The sequence below is a fragment of the Prionailurus viverrinus genome, chromosome C1, assembly GCF_022837055.1.
Source record: "Prionailurus viverrinus isolate Anna chromosome C1, UM_Priviv_1.0, whole genome shotgun sequence".
NCBI classification, from domain to species: domain Eukaryota; kingdom Metazoa; phylum Chordata; class Mammalia; order Carnivora; family Felidae; genus Prionailurus; species Prionailurus viverrinus.
The window spans coordinates 100079186-100099627 of record NC_062568.1 but is presented as its reverse complement, the minus strand read 5'-3'; the positions used below and the strand labels follow the sequence as shown (position 1 = coordinate 100099627).

At 52.8% G+C, this 20442-nt stretch overlaps 2 protein-coding genes across 3 annotated transcripts in view; one reads left to right on the top strand and one right to left on the bottom strand.

Moving 5' to 3' along the window:
* TFCP2L1 (transcription factor CP2 like 1) overlaps window positions 1–3067 on the top strand; it is a 56745-nt gene extending 53678 nt beyond the window's left edge. For both annotated transcript variants that reach the window (XM_047873539.1, XM_047873538.1), the window contains 2 exons: window positions 1037–1088; window positions 1880–3067. In XM_047873539.1, the coding sequence (XP_047729495.1) occupies window positions 1037–1088; window positions 1880–1926 (99 nt within the window). In that variant the 3' untranslated portion in view covers window positions 1927–3067. The remainder of the gene's footprint in view (window positions 1–1036; window positions 1089–1879) is intronic.
* Window positions 3068–17028: 13961 nt separating this feature from the next.
* On the bottom strand, window positions 17029–17770 carry LOC125172741 (PEST proteolytic signal-containing nuclear protein). Its single transcript, XM_047871202.1, has one exon. The coding sequence runs from the start codon at window positions 17743–17745 to the stop codon at window positions 17209–17211; it is 537 nt and encodes a 178-aa protein (XP_047727158.1). The 5' UTR covers window positions 17746–17770; the 3' UTR covers window positions 17029–17208.
* Window positions 17771–20442: the final 2672 nt, after the last annotated feature.

Here is a 20442-nt window from a genome sequence, read left to right as displayed (position 1 = left end):
GTCAGATGCTGCTGGAGGCCAGTGGTGCACTGAATGGCGTAGCATGATTAGGCCACAGTTTGTTCCTGCTTCCGCTGACTGACACAGGCACGGTCTCCAGTTAGCAGTTTCTTTTAAGTTTTTGTTTAAACAATCTCCACACCCAACGTGGGGCACGAACTCATGACCCTGAGATCAAGAGTCCCATGCTCCTCCCACGGAGCCAGCCAGGCGCCCCCTCTAGTTAACAGACAGCGCTGCTCTAAACATTCTCAGGTGCGCTTTGTCCACGTGCCGGAGTTTATCTAGAACCGCAGCCTGTAGGAGGAATGTCCTAGATCCTGCGGGCAAGTTTCACACAGCGGTCATATGGCTGAACACTCCACCAACAGCGGGTGCCAGTTTCCATTGTTCTACACCCTGGTTCTGTTCTTCTGTTATGGAAACGGCCCCATTTTACAGATAGGGCATGGAGACCAGCAGGAAAAAGGTTGACTTGCCCAAGGTCACTTGGTAGTTAATCAGAATGAGAACTGGAGAGACTCGGCTGAGTAATGCTTCCATTCCTGCCACTTTGTAAACATAGGGGGTGGCGCTGTGTTTCTATTGGTCCTCCTGGGAGTCTGATATACGGAGGCTACCAATCACCAAGGTATTTTTTTTTTTAAGCACTGTAATTTTTTTGTCGTTGTTGCTATTGTACACACACGCGCTTCTGTAATGTGGCCACTGTAGGGATTGGAGGACCAAGTAACTAGGAGAACGCAAAACGAAAGCAAACAAACCTGTAGTTCTGTATTAAATGTGCACATTTTGCTTCCCTGCCAGGCTCCTTTCTGTCCTTTCTGTTCAGTTTTTGTTACTTAAAATGGTAATCATTTTGTACATGTATCTAGTTTCATGTTTCCTTAGTAAGTGTTAGTGGAACCGTTCTGCATTTGTGCAAACACAGTGACCGTCATTTCCGCCAGCTGTGGTGGCTTAGCTCCGTGTCACTGAGGCTTTTCATATTAGGAAGTCCTTGTTGAAGGGACATGGTCTGTCTTTTGCCTTTCAGATGGTGCAGAATTTCCAGGATGAGTCTTGTTTTATCCTCAGTACCTTGAAAGGTAAAGCCCCCTCACCCCTTCTCCTGGCTGCGCCCCCTGCCTCCTGTCTGGGTAATAGGGTGAGTGGGGCCTGCCTGCGCAGTGGGTCCCTGGAGACAGCGTTATCTGGGGACATCATCTGGGGAAAAGGAACGCAGTCTTCCTGTGAAGCCTTGCCCTGGAAATGCGAGAACTATTGAGATTGGCCCCCATAGTCTGTTCTGAAGGGGAAATCCTTGCCAGGAGATGTGTTCTCCATGAACTCCCTCACTCAGCCTGTAGGCCTGGTGGATCAGGGATCTGGGGCTGGGGTGGGATATGAAGGTTCCACTTGGGGAAGGTGTCTGAGAAGGAACTTGTGTGCCAGGAGACAGAAAGACTAGCTGTGACCCTCCTTAGGCCCGGGGCAGGTGAATGTATGGAGTATATCAGAATGAATGCCCTATGACCGGGTCACAGACTCTGGACTCTGACAGGGCCATTCCTTTCCCCCCTGTTCTCTGGATCTAGCCAGCAGCTGCCTTCAGAGAGCTGGGGGCCATAACACCCCGAGAACCACAGTTTGTTCAAAGCCTTCTTGGACATAGAGCCTTCAGTCCTTGGGCCCAGGGCTGTAGTAGAAAGGCTCATTGCCATGAAGCATGTGTTAAAATGCCTGGTTTTGTTAGCACCCTTTGCTCTATGCATCTGTTTGGAGCCAATATCCGTGGCGGGACTCCTGCCGGTACACCCGTACCGTGCCCTCCCTCCTTCCCCAAGGTCATGCTGTCTTGCCTTTCTTCCTGTGAAATGTCCAGTGTTTCTCTTTGCAGCTGAGAGCAATGATGGCTACCACGTCATCCTGAAATGTGGCCTCTGAGCGAAAGTCCAGCGTGTGAAGTACGGCCCCCACCCCACAGCCCAATGGATTCCCTCGGATGTAGAAACCGCACCACTCTACGCCGCAGCCTCCCCTGGCGGGCTGTGGCTGGGAGGGACTTGGCCCAGTCCAGGAAGATCACAGCCCACGAACCAGCAGAACCCTGCGGATGCAGTCTCTGGTGTACGGAAAGCCAGCGGCTCCTCTCTCCCTTCCTCTTGGCCTCCAGCTTTTGAATGTTCCTCGTTCTTTTCCCAGCCCTGCTATCTTAAAGAGGCAAATGGCAGGGCCATCTTCTCTGAAACCCCTTGCTCCCTAGTTGGAGGCCAGTTCACTGAGTGTCTCGGTGCCTTCTGACCATTCCCCTGCCTCCCGGGAAGGCTGTGCCTCCCCCCGACCTTCACCTTTTCTGGGAACCGGCTCCATGACCAGGACTGCTGACTGGATGTAGGTGGCTTGCCAGTGTTCTGTCTTCGTGTTGGTTCCCCTTCTCAGCGACCCTGGTGGGCATCTGTCTTTCTGCTTCTTGGATGGATCGGTGGGAAGGGGACTTATTCTGTGCCTTCTGCTGCTTTCACCTTGACTCCGTTTCTAAGGACCTGCTTTTGCAGTGCCCAGCGATGGGCTCCTGTCTCTGCATTGGTGATGTAGACACCACGATGCTTGTGTAGGACTGGCCACATAGACCTAGGTCTGTGCCCTTGGAAGGAAGAAGGAGAGGATAGAACAACTATTTTTCAGGTACGTTCTCACGAGTATGAAAGGGATGAGAACGGAATGATATTTTGCTTGAGCCCCTTTTATGTAATTTTACGCCCTAAGCAATCATGGGTAAGGAAGATTAGGAAATGAGTATTCGGCTATGTGATCAGGTGACCTTGATGGTCATGATAGCAGGCCCTGTTGGATGGACTTAACCAGGTCCCACTTAAAGAAGACCTTGGCTGACGACTGCCAAACTTACCAAGTTTCCTAGGGTTCATCTTTTCTGTGCGGCCCCAATTTAAATGTTTATCTTTTTTCATGCATGGAGGGAGTGTTTAGGGCATTTTGTCTGCATTGGAGTGGTTGGATCACGTTTCTTCGTGGCTTAATTCTGGGGAACTCTGATTATCAGTAACCAGTAAACTCAGCAATTAGGCTTTGTCTTGCGTCTGTTTCCCGGCACGCAGTGATCTATACTCTTCGCTAACTTAGGTTTAACTTTCAGAGCATTGAGAAGCCCTATGATCAATGGAGCGGGATTTTACAACTTCTAAAGCAGAGCTTTAGGGGATTATAGCGCTGGGGTCAAAGATGATCTGAACTGGGTAGACCTTGCTTTCTTTCCAGTTGGGGAAAATGAAACCTAGAGGGGCAGAGCCATCTGCCTGATATCACACAGTGATAGGGTGATGATAGAAACTCATTATATAAATCAAGACACTTCTCAGGGTGAAAGGGGCTCTGCTCTCTAAGTAAGAGTTATGTTGGGACCACAGGTGGTATGGTGTTCCTACAGAGTAAAACAGGCTCCTGATTCCTTTCCTGTTTTGGGGGAGGGGGCGGGAGCAGGTAACAGCTTTATTGAGATATAATTCACATACAATACAGTGTACCCATTCAGAGCATACCGCTCTATGGTTCTTAGTAAATTCACAGAATCAGCATATTAAATTTTAGGACATTTTTCTCACCCCCAAAAGAAACCCTGTTTCTTTTAGTGATCACCCTCCCACTTTCCCCCCGGCTCCCCTTGTCCTAGGCAACCACAAGTCTCCTTTCCATGTAGATTTACTTATTCTGGACATTTCATGGATATGGAATTACAGTGAGTGGCCTTTTGTTACTGGCTTTTTTTTTTTTTTCTCTCGCGTAGTGTTTTCTAGGGCATCTGTGTTGAACATGTATTCATACTTCAGTCCTTTTTATAGTTGAGTAGTATTTCATTCTCTGGATAGATGTGTCACAGTTTGTTTATCCACTCATTAGCCGATTGATACGCGAGTTTCTACTTTTCGGCTGTTTCGAATGATGCTGCTATGAACATATTTGTACAGGTTTTTGCATACATAATGTTTTCATTTTGTTTGGGTATATACCTAGGATGTATACCCTACATACATCTTTCGCCAGGGCGTATACCCTGGCATTGCTGGGTCCTACGGAACTCTATGTTTAACTTTTTGAGAAACTTCCAGATTGTTTTCCAAAGCAGTGGCACCATTTTAGCCTCCCACCAGCAGTGTAGGAGGGCTCGTTTTTCAACATCCTCACCAACACTTGCTGCTTTTTGATTAGAACATTCTCTAATGGGTGTCCAGTGGTATCTCACCGTGGTTTTGATTTGCATTTCCCCAGTGACTACTGATGTTGACCATCTTTTCATGTGCTTATTGGCCATTTCTATGTCTTCTTTGGAGAAATACCTGTTTAGATCCTTTGCCCATTTCTATTTGGATCATTGGTCTTTTTTTATTGCTGAGTTGCATCAGTTCTTTGTATATTCTAGATACAGGTCCTTTGTCAGCTCTGTGATCTGTAAAACTTTTCTCCCATTCTGTGGATTGTCTTCACCTTCTTATGATGTCCTTCACAGCACAAAAGTTTTTAATTTCGATGATGTCCAAGATCCCCTACTTTCCTTGCTTGTGCTTTTTGTGCCCTATCTGAAAAGCCATGGTGTAATCCAAGTTCAAGAAAATTTGTGCCTATGTTTCTTTTTAAGAATTTTCATAGTTTGAGCTCAGCAGTGGCCTTTGATTCATTTGAAGTTAATTTCTGTACATGGTGTGAGTAGAGGTCCAGCATCACTCTTTTGCCTGTGGGTACCCAGTTGTTCCAGCACGAGTGGTTGACCTCCTCTCCCGTCCCCAGCCCATGTCTGGCTCCACCATTTTTATAACGGGCTTTCTGTTCTCTGAGTGTCTCACCCTTACTCCCCCTTAACCTCAACAGGACGGGGTCATATTGTGCTCTGGTACTCGGTGGCCTTTCATGGTGCATGTTCTAACTCCACACATTAGTCCTAGGGGAAAGTCAGGACCAGTCATTTCCTTTTTTGAGGACAGTGAGCCACAAGGAAGTGGAATAATTTGCCCAAGGTCACAAGAGTCAGGACTAGACCTTTGGTCTTCTGACTTCCAGCCTTTTAAGGGGTCTGTCAGTCACTAGACCTAAGTGATGCCACTCCCTAGGCCAAGCGATGACAGCCTCGATTTTAATTATTTAATTGTGGCAGACTCCTTTTTATTTAGTTCCAAATGGGGGTCTGATAAAGATCTGTTACCTTAAGTTTGCTGTTAGTGGAAGCTTCCATTTTCTGGAATCCCCCACTGCTGTCTGTGTTTGTTTTTAACCTTCTCCTTTTTTTAAAGATTTTATTTTTAAGTAATCTCTACACCCAACGTGGGGCTCGAACTCATGACCCCGAGACCAAGGCCCCACCGCCTGAGCCATCCAGACGCCCCTTTCACCTTCTCCCTGTGGTTCTAGTGGAGTCTTGTAGCTTGCAAAGAAGTAGGAAATAAATACGCTTCTTAATTTGGCACTAAAATGTTTCAGCTGCTTGGTTTCGACAGCTTGTCCTCCTTCCTCAGAACTCAGATGAGCTAGCTGTCCATTTTATTTTTTTCATTTCAAAGCAGAGAAGCCATAGCTTCCCACTCCTGTCCACTCTCTTTCCCAAGAGCTCTGAAGCCAGGACCTGGGCCTGGGGGGTGGGGCAGCCCCTCCCGGAACTGTACCCACTGGCCCCCCCCACCCCATGATTCTAGGCTGTGGCTTCTCCACGGCAGCAGCAGTTTTTAAAGGTGCCCCTCCCCCGAAGACAGAAAGGATCTCCTCAAGTGCTCAGTCCACCGTCTTGAACCAGAAGCTTCGAGTTGAGGTCCTTATTCTCAGGCCATCACATTTCTTTTTCCATTTGCAGGGTTGTGATAAACCTTTTCCTGTTTACCAGGTTGCACCTTTACCTTGACGACACAGAGGGAGAACAATAGGATTCTCAGGGAAAAAGGGATGGATGGAAAGAGCAGGATAGGGGAGGGAGCTTGAAGCCTGGGGCTTCGGGTCCTAAGCAAAGGCCAGACAGCGTCCCTACAGACCTCCTGCCCGGGCAGCTTGTGGCCCCTTGGGAAGAGCTGTGAACCTAGAGGGGGGTTCACTGGGAGCACACTGGGGCTGGCCGAGCAGTGTGTCACAAGTTTCCAAGTCCAGTGTGGCTCCGGGGCCTGGCCTGAGTGACCTAAGCTCTGAAAATGATTAACGAGTTGATGAGGAAAATGGAAAACCTGTGCTGTTGTTGGTGGAGCAGAGGGAGTGAGCCTGGAGGCTCTAGGAAGGTGGAAGAGCAGAGCAGGAGGGGTGAGGGTGGCGGCATGACAGTGCCCGAGGTGCAGGAGGAAGTGGAAGGCGCAGGGGGGCGGGAGCCAGGGCCCCCAGACCCTCGCTTGGCCTGAGTGTCTGCCTGTCTGGAGTCGTGGGCGGCTCCGCCGTGAGGTGAATGTGAAGGGCAGCAGGGCTTTCCCTTTGTCCCCTACGTGAAGTCCTTGGCGGGCCAGTAACGGGTCGGGGCACGCATCCTGGTCGCACGGGGCACCACCAGTGCTCCTGCTCAGGCCGCTGTGTGCGTGTCTTTTTTTTTTTCTATTAAATTTTTTTTTTTTCAACGTTTATTTTTGGGACAGAGAGAGACAGAGCATGAACGGGGGAGGGGCAGAGAGAGAGGGAGACACAGAATCGGAAACAGGCTCCAGGCTCTGAGCCATCAGCCCAGAGCCTGACACGGGGCTCGAACTCACGGACCGCGAGATCGTCACCTGGCTGAAGTCGTGACCTGGCTGAAGTTGGACGCTTAACCGACTGCGCCACCCAGGCGCCCCTGTGTGCGCCTCTTTAAGAAGGGTTCCCCGGCAGCCTGAGCCCAGACTCTGTGTTGGCCAGCCCCACGTCTACACTACCGGTGCACGTGCGCGCGTGTGTGTGTGTGTGCGCGCGCGCGCGCGCATGTGCACACGCGCGCATGTGCACACGCGGGTCCCTCTCCTCGCCCCTGTATCTGGCCTGAGTGCAGCTCTGGATATTCTCAGGTCAGCTGGATGTGGGGGTTGATGCTCTTGCTTTTAGATCCTGTGTGGCACCCTGGTTCGGATTCTGATGGAAGGGGTCAGGGGTAAAGTTGCCCTACTTGGGGGGAATGCACACCCTAAGTCTACCTCTTCCAGGGAGGGGAGCAGTGCCGGCAGCTGACCTCTGAAAGGACCCCCGAAACAGGGCTCATGGAGTCGGTCTGCCACACAGCTGCTTCACGGTCACATGTTCTGTATGATACCATCAGTCAGGCCGGCCGGGAGGAGATGGTTGGACTCCCTTCACCCCCTGGGGGCAGGGCAGTGGGTCTGCGAGCAGCAAGGTGCTGGTCAGGCCCCCCACCCAGGGCACCCTGCGAGCTCCTTGAAGCCTCCTCTGAGCTCTCCAGACCTCTCTGCGAAGCCTTCTCTCGTACCATCCTTCCCCCTCCTCCCGTGGGGGACAGCCAGTAGCTCTGAGTGCTGGCACCCCAGCCAGTGGCCCAGCGCTAGACCTGCTATGCCCCTCCTGCTTTAGTGGCGGTCTAGGGGCAACGTCCCCGAGCAGTGGCTCTTGGAGAGGTGGGTTTGCTGCTCTGTGCAGGGCAGCTGACTCATCTAGCCCTTTATGGAAAAACTTTGCCAACCCACTGAGGAGGTCAAGCTTTCTGTTGCTTTCTGTCCCCACTGGAAATCCCATTAAGTAAGGACTCTCAGACAATAGTAACAATAAAAAGTACTTAACTTGTTTTGAGCTTTGAGTCAAGAGATGTGTTTGGCTGAGCAGTGCTGGTCTCCCCTGCCTGTTGCTCCCTCACTTGTGAAGGGTTCACCCCAGCCATCTGGGTTTTCCTTCCTCTTCCTGGCCGCTGGCCTGCTCCTGGAGACCTGGTGGGCCTTTGCACCCTGGGCACGTGCCAGGGCTTGGTGTCAGAGGGCTGTGTGTGTCGAAGGGTCCTTTGCTGGTATTAACAGGTCGGCAAGCTGTGGAGGGCGGTGGCCTCCTGACTGAGGTCACTGGAGCTTTCCTATCCTGGAGCTCACAGCCTTACCTTCACCTCCAACTGGCGCCTTGAGGACCTCTTGGCTTCTCTGGGTCCCGCAAGTTTCTCCCTGAACGTTCTGCTCTTTTTTCAAACCGAGGGAACCGCTTGTGGGAGCCTCAGCTTGGTGACAGAGAGAGGCCACTGTCTGGCTCCGAGGAAGGGTTCTATGGGCCTGGGCTTCTGGTTCTGCCCCCAGGAGAAGCTAGAGTGCGGCCAACAGCTAACCTTATGGGCTGAGTCCCACATGGTGGGGTCTGTCTTCCTGGGGGGTGACTCTGGTCTTTGTGGGCCCCTTGCTTCTCACTCCAGGTGCAGCGGCCAGACGCCGCATTCAGCCTCCCGTTAGTAGCAATGCCAACACAGTAGTGGCAGATGCTGTCTGGTCTCTCCTGGGTCAGGCATCGAGCTCACCACTCTTGCCATTGTCCCTTTCCATCCTTCCCACTCTGCTCTGAGGCCACTGTGACCCAGCTTTGCAGGTGAGGAAATCAAGACAGATCAGATGCCGGCCCAGGGTCCTACAGCTGCTGGTGGACTGAGCCAGGGTGAGAATCCGAGTCTGGGTCCCACATCCACACCCCACGTTCTCACACGCCAGATTTGGGGGGCTAGCTCCTTCCCCAGCGCTAGCTTTCATCCTGAGACTGCATCACCGGGCTTGGTGCGTTCCGGACGGTGGAGAAACATTTGCGGGGCTTGGTTGTTACAAGAGAAGGGGATTGTTTTGTGTGCCCCCTCCCCCTCCCTCCCAGCCCTCCCCTTTTATTACCTTTACGCTGGGTAAAAACTTGGTGACTGTGTCCTCGAATGTTCCTGTATGTAACGTGATTCTTTCTTAAGATGTAACTTCCCCAGCGTTCTCCAGATCGGGTGACCCTTTCCCAAAGGTGGCGGGAGTGAGTCTGTTGGGGTGGCGTGGGCTTTGGATGGGTCAAGTGGGTGTGATGGGTCGTGGGGAGGTGGGCATCGAGTCGGAAGTTGTCATACTGCCACATTGTTTTTTGTACCTGGAATAAAGCATATTTTGCACTTGTTACTGAACCATTGTGCAGATGGGAAATCTGCCTGTGGGATCTGTGCTTGGGTCAGAATGCAAATAAAACTCATTTGTAAGAAACCCCTGTGGCTCAGGCCTGCAGTCTCTTCCTCTCTTTTAAAATTGTGGTCAAATGCAGAATAGCACGAAACTTGCCATCTTAACCATGTTGAAGTGCACAGGTCAGTAGCATCAAGTACGACCACCCCCACCTTCCAACTCCAAGGACCGTTTCGTCTTCCTCAGTTGAAACTGTACCCTTTCCCCCACGCAGCGCCCTGTAACCACTGTTCCACTTTGTCCCTATGACTGTGACTGTTCCAGGTACTGCACGCGAGTAGAGTCATATAGATAGTATTTATTTGTCCCTCGTGACTGGCTTATTTCACTCCTGCATAGTATCTTCAAGGTCCATCCACATTGCAGCACGAGACAGGTTTCCTTTTTTTTTTTTAATTCATTATTTTTAAAATTTTTATTTTTGAATGTTTATTTTTGAGACAGAGACAGAGAGCACGAGCAGGGGAGGAGCAGAGAGAGGGAGACACAGACTCCGAAGCAGGCTCCAGGCTCCGAGCTGTCGGCACAGAGCCCGACGCGGGGCTCGAACTCAAGAACTGGAGATCATGACCCGAGCCGAAGTCGGACGCTCAACCGACTGAGCCCCCCAGGCGCCCCTAAACAGGCTTCCCTTTTAAGGGTGGATAGTACTCCGCCATATGTACATGCCACGTTGTGTTGATCCCTTCGTCCGTCTGTGAGCACCTGGGCTGCTGCCACCTGTTGGCCGTTCGTGAATCATGCCACTGTGGACACAGGCAGGCAGGTGTCCGTTTGAGTCTCTGCCTCGGCTTCTGGATAGACACCAGAGGTGGATTTGCCGGTCTTGTGGTCCTACTGTGCCCGCGGTGGCTCCACACTTTATATTCCCGCCTGCAGCAAACGGGGGTTCTCATTTCTCCACGCCGGGCCAACACCTCTCCCAAGCTGACCTGTACCCCGGGGCTCCATGCAATCGTGTACGTGTGCTGTGTCCTTAACCCCCCACTGCCCCGGGGCTGCTGCCCGTCGGAGCCTCCTGCCTCCTAAACCCAGGGGTCACCGTTCCGCTCCCCGCCACACTCCGGTAAAGTCCCCTTCTCCCGGCTTCTCTGTGCACAGGGTGTACATGGCGGGGGGCTGATGGTGGCGTGGAACCGTGGGGTTACATGATGGAGAGCAAGCTCCTCAACCTCCCCAAACCGATCTTCTCATCTGTGACCCGGAAATGTCACCTGCCTTGAGACCATGCGTGGGGAGCCGTGAGAATGAGCCGGGTCACACAGAAGAAGGTTCCCAACAGAACCCAGGAGCAGCTTCCCGGGGTGGGGGGGAGGGGGAAACAGTTGGGTGTTTTCCAGGATCCAAAGTAGAATGACATCATGGAGGGCTGGAGTAGAAATAGATGGGAACTGGTCAGAAAACGTCCTGCGGCACAGCCTGTGGCCCAGCTGCCTTCCCACGCAGAACCACGCCAGAAGCTGGTCTGCTTCCAGCAAACATTCTGATGGCCGTGCAGTGGGCATGAAGCTTCCAGGATGAGTCCCGCTAGAAGCTCCATTTTCAGGCATCGGGGTGAGCCGCTGTGGTCCTCAAACAGCATCAGAATCAGCCAGAGGGCTTAACAGACTGTTGGGCCCTAGCGGAGGTTTGAGCTGGGGTCTGAGCATGTGCGTGTCTAACTGGCTCCCAGAAGCGGGCTGTTGGCGGGCAGAGGACTGTGCTTGGAGAACCACGGCCTGGAGGAACTTGCTGTCTTGAAGAAACATCCAGAAGGGGAAATGAGTCATTCGAGATGCAGACCCAGGTGTGAGCTAAGGATGGGTGGTGGGGTCAGGGGGACTGGGGAAGGTTAGGGTCAGCTGATGGGAAGGTCGTCTAGAGCCTTGAGGGGTGCCGTCAGTCAGCCGTGGGACCCTCCCGTCCTACCGTAAAGGAAGCTGATTTTGGTCCTGCAACCTGTTGATTCGGCCTTCGGGGGAGGCAGCGGGGCCTCCCGGGTGCAGGCTGCTGGCTCCCCGACCCCACTGTGCGCTCTGGGCCAGGCACGGCTGCCACACCCAGCAGCCTTGAGCCCGAGGTCCTGAGCTGCGGCTGCCCGCACGTCCTTGACTGTGGCAGCCCACATGGGAGACCAGACGAAGCCAGCGGTGGGGGTGGGGGCGCCCGGTGTCTGGGCTTCTGTCCTGCAGGCTGGAGATTCCACCGGGAGTGTGTCCCAACAGGGTAGGCCGTAGGAGACTGACTCCCGAGGACCAAACTTCCAGGAGCCCGAGGGAGTCAGCCAAGGGCCCGTAACACAGAATCCCCAGGGGGGTATGTGGACATATTCTCCCAGCGGAGGACGGCGGTGGAGAGTTGGCTTTGCCTCTGCCTCCTTCGGTGGCCAGAGCAGTTTACACTTCCCAAAGCACCTCTGTCCTCGGTCCTCAGCAGGGAAGGGCAGTTACTGGGGCTTCTGTGCTGCGGGCGCCCGCGTGGAGGGCAGGGGAGAGTCCTTGGACTTGCCAGGGACACTCGGCCCGTCTGGGTAGAGCCGGGACTAGATACTCCCCAGTGTAAGCCCCAGGGCCACACGTGCTTTCCACGGAAGGCTGTGGCCCCCGTGCCTCCCCGCCCCATCCCCTCATCCCTTTACTCCAGGGAAGGGAGCCTGGTGGCTAGGAGGTTTCCAGAGCTCAGCTGGGTTGTATATTAACCTGCCTTGATTGGGTGGATCAATATTTAAACTCAATTACAAGGGAAAGGGGTTATCTGGAGGAGCTTATCGAGCAGAAGGCGGCTATTGGAATATCTGATCATCATAGAGGCTGATCTGGAGTGGGGCGGGGGCTGGGCCTCAAACACGTCCAGAGTGGAAAAAGGTAGATGGAGGGAAACCAGACAACTTCCTGCCCTTCCCTCCCTCCCTCCCTCCTTCCTTCCTCCCTCCCTCCCTCCCTCCGTCCCTTCTTCCTTCCCTCCCCCTTCCCCTCCCCTTCCTCCTTCCTTCCCTCCCTCCCTCCCTCCCTCCTTCCTTCCTTCCTCCCTCCCTCCCTCCCTCCCTCCCTCCTTCCTTCCTTCTTTCCTCTCTCCCTCCATCCCTTCTTCCTTCCCTCCCCCCTTCCCCTCCCCTTCCTCCTTCCTTCCCTTCCTCCCTCCCTCCTTCCTTCTTCCCTCCCTCCTTCCTTCCTCCCTCCCTCCCTCCTTCCTTCTTCCCTCCCTTTCTTCCTTCCTTCCTCCCTCCCTCCTTCCTTCCTCCCTCCCTCCTTCCTTCTTCCCTTCCTTCCTTCCTCCCTCCCTCCCTCTCTCCCTTCCTTCCTTCCTTCTTTCCTTCCTTCCTTCCTCTCTCCCTCCCTCACTCCCTCTCTCCTTCCTTCCTTCCTTCCTTCCTTCCTTCCCTCCTTCCTTCCTTCCCTCCCTCCTTCCCTCCCCCTACCTCTCCTTTGCTCCCTCCAGCTCTCCCTCCCTCCCCACTCCCTTCATTCCTTCTGCGGACACAGCTCTTTCCTGGCTCCAACAGGTCACAGGGCTCACCAGCCCTGCTCGTCCTCTGAGCTCTCACAACCAAGTAACCAAGAGGCTGAACTGTCCGTTTGTCAGTCCGCCCCCTCACTGGGCAGAACTCCTGGAGGACAGAGGTGGGTCTGCCTGACCGTCGCCACTCTGAAGTCCAGCCTGGGCCCTGGCCCGGAGAAGCCACTCCAGCTGTGTTTGTCGGGTGAGTAAATGATAGGGGATTGGCCAGCGAGGGAGTGGGAGCGGAGGCGCTTGTGAGAGAGTGCCTGTACGGGGCAGGGAGCCAGCGGCTGTGCCTTCTTACCAGGACTTCAGATTAGTTTGTTAGCTCAGGGCCCTGAGAACAGGGCTACGGTGGCAGGGGACAGGGGACAGGCGAATTTGGGTGGGAGAGTAGGGAACCGGGCAAAGTACGGAGTGTGTGGCAAAGGGACCCTGGGTGTGTGAACATGGTCAGGGCCTGGCAGGGGCCCTCCCGTTGGGTACCTGCCACGTGCCAGAGGGCTCACAGGCTGCTGAATACACAGGATCCAGAATACACTGCTATGGAGAGGTGTGTGTGTGTGTGTGTGCGCGTGTGTTCCTTATGACACTCCTTACCTGCCTGAAAGCTGAGGCTCCCGAAGAATCCAGCCACCACAGGACGCAGTCTACGTGCCCTGGGGGCACACAGCTCTCAGAGATGAGGTTTTGGGGTGATGGTGGGGGGTCCGCAGCCGACGACCAAGAAAGGATTCTTTTTTTTTTTTTTCCAATGTTTATTTATTTTTGGGACAGAGAGAGACAGAGCCTGAACCGGGGAGGGGCAGAGAGAGAGGGAGACACAGAATCGGAAACAGCTCCAGGCTCTGAGCCATCAGCCCAGAGCCCGACGCGGGGCTCGAACTCACGGACCGCGAGATAGTGACCTGGCTGAAGTCGGACGCTTAACCGACTGCGCCACCCAGGCGCCCCAAGAAAGGATTCTTGAAGACGTCTTTGGTGAAAAAAAGGTGATCTTATTAAAGCGCAGGCACAGGACCCGTGGGCAGAAAGAGCTGCACTGGGATATGTGTGTGGTTGGTTTTATGCTATGAAGTTGGGGAGGTAAAGTCAAGTGGGAAATCTCCAGAAGGACGTGGATATCCTAAGGAGGACTCCGAAGATACCTGAGGCCTTGCTATGGTCAAGCCAAGGTTGTTTCCCCTCTAGTAAGGCATTAACATTAGGACAGCAGGGGGTTCCTGGAGAAATGTCACAGTCTGTATTTGCCTCAAGTATCTGTCAACGGGCTGCAGGTTATGAAGAAATTTAATTTTCCCTGCGACTCCCTTCTTGCCCTTGTTCCCCACATCACTATTGAGGGGTGATGTTGGGGCTCCAGGAAACTGAGTCCATAGGTTTCTGGAGATTAAGCTGTTGGTAAGATTGCCTTTTTCTTGTCATTAACCAGGACATTTGTAAACTGATGGAGACCGTGTCCTGTATGACTGTGATCTCTATCAGTTGGTCATTTGTTTTCTTTCCTCTCCTTTGTCCTTGGGCAGCCAGGAGAGCCTGAGGAATATCACACACATCCCACCTGGCTGGTTGGGGGCAGGGGAGGTGCGCTAGCTTTCACGTTGTCCTCAGCCCGCCCCACGCTCCCTCATCATCTGGAGTCTGTAGATACCAATGCACCCAACAGCCCTATTCCGGGTCAGCCCTCACTGACCCCACTGTCCGAAGGAGGAAACTGAGGCCAGGAGAGGTTCATTTCCTTTGCCCAAGAAAGAATCTGAATCCAGATTTTTTTTTTTTTAAGTTTGCTTATTTATTTATTGCGAGCAAGCAGGGGAGGGGCAGAGTGGGAGGAAGAGAGAGAGAATCTCAAGCAGTCTCCGTGCTGTCGACGCAGAGCGCAATTTGGGATTCGACGCGGGCTCAATCTTGCCAACTGCGAGATCACGACCTGAGTCAAAAGCAGGAGTCAGATGCTCAACTGACAGAGCCGCCCAGGAGCCCCTGAACCCAGAGGTTTTGACTCAAGTCAGCGTTCAACTACTACTGGATTCTGCCTTAGTGGAGACATAGGCTCACAAAAATAGGTTGAGGGATGCCTGGGTGGCTCAGTCGGTTAAGCGTCCGACTCTTGACTTCAGTTCAAGTCATCATCTCAGGGTTTGTGGGATCGAGCCCCGCGTCGGGCTCTGTGCCGACAGTGTGGAGCCTGCTTGAGATTGTCTCTCTCCCTCTGCCCCTCCCCTGCTCACGAACACACACTCTCTCTCAAAATAAGTAAATAAACATTAAAAAAAGACAGGTTGAAGTGGGCTGCATCAACATTCATTCATTCATTCATTCATTTTGTTTTCTTAGCCAGCAATCTGAGCCCATGGTACCATGTACCAGGCACTCTGTTGGATGCGGTGGAGCAGGGGACCTCCACCCACTACCATGTGCAGTCAGAGGGAGACGTGGTCACTGAGAGGAGCCCCATGTCCCCCAGACCCTCTTACAGCCTCTACTTGCCTCCCCAACCCGAGAGCGTTCTGCGGTGCCTTTAAGAAAAAAAAGGCATTGTTGTTGGAAAGCTGAAATCCGTCTGCAGGTTCCCAATGTCCCATCAAGGGTGTTTGTGTACAAAACAGAGGCCGGGTGTGGCCGGTGGCACACAGGGCCCACTGTGAGGCGGGCCGAGGCACCCGGCTTGCTTCAGTCCCAACTCTCTCTGGCACAGAAGACGCGGTGGGGAGGACACTGCCCCGGCCTAATGGCTACGGCACCGTGGGACCCAATCCCAGCCAGACCGTGGGGACTGGACATGGCCCATGCCAGTGGTCTGCCAACGGTCCCCCCAAAGCCTTCATTAAAGGAAATAGTATGTGGCAATGTGTCCCAAACTAAGAGCTGCCCTGCAGGTGGCTGGGGGCCACAGCCTATGATGGGGGCTCTGAGGAGGCCCAGGTGTAAGGTGCCGAGTGTGAAAATCTCAGAGCATGTCTAGCCTCTTTGCTGCTGCTGCTGCTGGGGAACTTGAGGCCCACAACAAGGAAGCAACATGCCGAGGTCCCCTGGTGATCCGGTGGCTCATCCAGACTGGGAAGGAACCCAGGTGTCCGTGTTACCCCGGCCAGGGCTCTGCCCTTAAATTCAGGCCCTTCCCCCAGGCATATTGGGGTTGGGAGAGTCTCTGTTACAGACATTTGTCACCACTACTTGCTGAATGCACGCACCATGGTTCAGGTACCTCACTGGGCACATTGTGGACACTGGCCATTTAACGCTTGCAGCACCCGTGAGTGAGGGTTATTGTCCTTGTTCTCCAAGGACAGACCTCAGGCTGACATGTCGACATGCTGTGGCTAGATGCTCAGCCAGAAAGTGTGGGCCGATGGCCCAAACGTGGGGTTTCTGGCTGCATAGCCGGGGCTTCCGCTTTTTCACACCATCTCTCCCATCGGGGACACGGCCCGTGCTCAAGACCAGTGGCCTGACTAGCTGTGCGGTGACCATTGAGGGATTTGAGCAGAAAGTGCTCGAGTGAAGCTAGTTTTCACTGTGGGGGGGCCCATGTTGCGGGTCTCCAGTTGAAGGAAAATGACCCAAGGCTGTCCTCTCCAGCCTGTCCTCTTTGGGATCCAGCGGTGACACAGGACCAAGAGGGACATTTGGGGATCTGAGGGTAAATTTTATTTCTCTAAGTCAGTGGGATCTTGATCCATGGGTGAAGTTGTAAAAAGATTCAACAATACAGTTACGGAGCATTCACGTTTAAGTGAGTATGTTAAATTTATTTTGTTTTATTCTATTTTATTTATTATTGTTTGTTTGTATGTTCGTGTATTCATTCTCGCTCCTGTTCTCTGTATTTTGTTTATAATTAAAAAAAATTTTTTTTTAACATTTATTCATTTTTTTGAGAGACAGAGACAGAGTGCGAGTGGGGGAGAGACAGAGAGAGGGGGAGACACAGGATCCAAAGCAGGATCCAGGCTCTGAGCTGTCAGCACAGAGCCTCACGTGGAACTCGAACCCATGAACCACAAGATCATGACCTGAGCTGAAGTCGGAAGGTAAACCGACTGAGCCACCCAGGTGCTCCTGTTCTCTGTATTTTATTTTATTTTATTTTTTTTAATTTTTTTTAATTTTTTTTTTTAGGAAAAAAAAAAGGCTGTACTTTAATTTTATCTAATGTACTTTCAGTCAATAGTCCAGTAACATTTTCCTCCCAATACAATACTCCCTCTCTATAAGGCTGTTCCTGGGAGCCAAACACTTCAGTGTAATAAGGGAGTTAAGAGTAATTGCTTGCAGTTTAAATAGACAATAACTTTTTGCGTCCCTCTTAATGTGCTAATAATTGCGTCTAAAAAAATATGCAATTCTTAGAAAGGTACCATTTCTGATTTTTTTATTATCTGTAACCTTTGGAAACTAATCACATGAAACTACAAAATTAGCAAATGTCTTGAAATCTGTATATAAAACATAAATTACCTCTAATTTCAAACTCTCATTTATTAGCGTACCACTCAATCTTTAAAAAAAAAAAAAAGGCGGCTCCAAAGATAGTCTTATACCATTCTTTAAAAAAGGAAACTGTTCCTTTTAACTTTACACCCACCCCACACCCAATTTCAAAACACATCATTTAATTGTCTTGGTCATGGACATTTCCAAGATGAGATTTTATATTTCGCTCCCATAGCTTCTGGTTATCAGAAAAACCATGCTTTCCTTTATTGAAGGAGTTTGGTCCTGCTGATGTTGGTGTATCCCTTCCAATATTCTTCATCCTCATCTTTGCTTCTGGAGGCATTTCCTCTGGTTCACTATCTTCATCTTCATTAAAAGCTGCTGCTACTGAAAGAGTTTTTGGAGCAAGAGTTGGAACAGTTTCTTTAGGCTTACTTGATCCAAGTTTGATGGATATGGCTGAGGCTTTCTTTGTCGTCTGACTACCTATGGCAAATCCAAACTTGGAGATCTTTGTAGGCTTTGTTGGGAGGTCTGCAGCTTCTTCTTCAGCTGATCGCTTCTCAGCGCTGCGACTGGAACTTTCCCCTCCATTACTGGAAGAAACAGTCTTAGTTTTCACAGGTTTTTCTGCTTCTTCTTCAGGTCCTCCGGCGGCTCCAGCTCGTTGCGGCTTCTCAGGCTTCTCCTCTCCCGCCTTCCCGTCCGCCATTTTCCCCGCCGCAGCCTCCGCTGCAGCCACGCCAAGGACGTCACGGCCCCGCCTGTTCTCTGTATTTTAAAGTTGATTTCTACCTGGGCAGGATTCTCAACACTTGGACTTCAAAGGGGCATCATGGCCAGGACAGACCTGGGGGTCATGGTTAGGCCAGGGAGCAGGGACATAGCCATTCCCAGGTAGCTGGCCTCTAAATTAGGAGGTGCCTTGGCTTTGACAAGGTGGCCTAGAAGGGAAAGGAGGCCACCTGGGGGAAGCCTGAGAGATTCAAGGGTCCCACCCCACGTGCCACCAGCCACCTCCTGCCCACAATTCCTGGTGTGCCGGCCTTGTCTGGGAGATGTCGCCTTCTGTCTTTCTTTCTAACACTGGTGCATGTGCTCACAGAGAGATGCCCTTTCTGATCCTGCTGGGTTGGTTTGAAAAGGCAAAGCTTGCAGAGCACGAAGAGTTTTGTAACGTTTTTGGTGGACACCCTTGCACTCTGAGGTAGGGGAATCCAGAGGGCATAGGCAGAATCCAGAGGCCCCTAGGAGGCTGCTGCTAGTTCAGCACTTGGGACAGCTGCTCGGGTCCAGGGCTCCCCCGAGAGCAGCAGACCTTTTCCTCCCATTTCCTTTAAGCCCAGGGAAAGGGTCAGGGGCCAAGAGCACTTTTGCAGAGAATGTGGCCCAAGCGAGATGCTATGGTACCATCTTGTAGCTACCATCACGCTTTTGCACATAAGGGGGGAAAAGGTTCCTCTTACAGGTGGTTGCTTTATTTTTATTCTCCCCCCCCCCCTTTTTTTAGAGAGAGAGAGTGAGCAAGGTACAGGGACAGAGGGGGAGAGAGAGAGAAAGAGAATCTTAAACAGCCTCCACACTCAGTGCAGAGCCGAATGCAGGGCTTGATCCCATGACCCTGGGATCATGACCCGACAGAAAACCAAGAGAGTCGGACCCTCAACTGACTGAGCCCCCCAGGCACCCCACAAGTGATTGCTTTATAAGTAACATGGTCTATGTAACATGAGATTGGGATGTTCACAGCTTGTAAGGAGCGATGTTTACCGTGTGCCTATTTTTACCCAGAATTGCCACCCGTAATTCTGCAAACCATCCTGCAAAGTGAATACTAATTATCACTATTTTTACATAGGAGAAGATGAACCTCGGTGAAAATACGTACCTTGTTCAAAACTCAATTGGAAACAGTGGAGCCTGGACGCAAACCCAGTTGTGGAAATCTTCAGTTGGGTGGCACTCTCTTGTGCCAGGCCAGTGCACGGGTCGTGCCTCAGCCCGTTTACAACATTTCAGATGGGTCGCCCAGGCGCGGGAGGCTAGGTGGCTTGCCATGGGGACGCGGTGGGGCTGGGACTGGAAGCCAGCCAGCCTGGCTCTAGAGCGACGTTTAACCGGAGCTCTAGATGCGCACGTCGGTAAAGAGCTTTCAGTAACCGGCACGTGACCGCACCCCTGTGTCTCAGACATGACAGTGAATGGAAGAAACCAGAAAGAAAGCCCGCTGCCTGGCTTCGTGGCGTCACAAAGCAGGGACACCTAAGCAGTGTTTCGGGACGGTTAGGTGGTAACATTGCATAGAGAGGAAGGCAAGGAGGTGATTGCCCTGAATTCAGAGTAACTCTGGGGTGGGGGCAGGGAAGGGCAGTGGGAGAGGATTCAAGTTTGGGGCTGGTTCTGAGGGACCACAGCGCTCCATTTCCTGCCCCGGGCTGTGACTTGACGAGCAGGGTTCACTTTGTGGTAAGTCCTTGAGCTGTGTGTTCCGTGCCCTTCTCTGTGTGCGTATTACATTTCACAATAAAACAGGTGCGAAAGAGAGAGTAAATGAATCATGTCACCCTGCGAAAGGGCTCTCTCCACCCCCACCAACTGCTGGGAGAGCCGCCAGCCGCGGGGGACAGCGCGTGTGGATCTGGAGACCCTTCCGCCTCTCCTCTGCACACCGGTGTTGGCAGTGCTTGGTTTCGGGTCCGTGTTCCTACCACTTGCCCGTCGCCAGCCCACACACCCTGGCAGCGTCCCCTGTTCTTCCCCATCTAAGCCGCTCCGGCCGACAGCTTTAAAAAGAGAGGAGGCCTCACGATGGGTGGGAGCAGAAGCCACCCTTCGGCTTCCCCGGCCACCCGCTGGCACGGGAGCTCCGTGCTGGGCCTGAATGGGGGCGGTGGGGCGGGGGGGTGCGCAGCCGCACCTGGCCAGCTGGAAGGGCTCGGGCAGACCTGGCCCTGACTTTGCCCCCGGGTCTTGGCTTCTGAGTCCGGAGAATAAAAAGAATCACACCCACCCCCCAGGGTGGTTGCCTGGTTTCACTGCGATGCCATCGGAAAAGCACGTGGCAGCATGCTTGCGTGGACAGGGCCCCACGGCGTGGCTCCCTTGCGCAGGACTGCTTTTCCTTTCTGCAGGCCTCCCGAGTGTCCAAACCCCAACTTCACTCTGGGCTTAACCTCTCCAGTCCCCTTGCTGGCTGCAGGGAGGACTCCTGACGGCCTCCAAACCCAGGCGGGGTGCCCACTGCGCCGAGAGCCCCTGGAGCACAGGGAGTGGTCTCATTCAGCCCCACGTTCCAGGTGCTCCCGCAACAACCCAGGGCCTGGACACAGCAGGAGAATGGCCCATGGATCTCTCTCCACAGTGAAGCCCTGACACCCAGAAGCCCCAGCCGGTGAAGGCAGCTGACCAG

Coding starts and splice junctions, on each gene's coding strand:
- LOC125172741 (XM_047871202.1), bottom strand. CDS start 17,745: ATGGCGGACGGGAAGGCGGGAGAGGAGAAGCCTGAGAAGCCGCAACGA.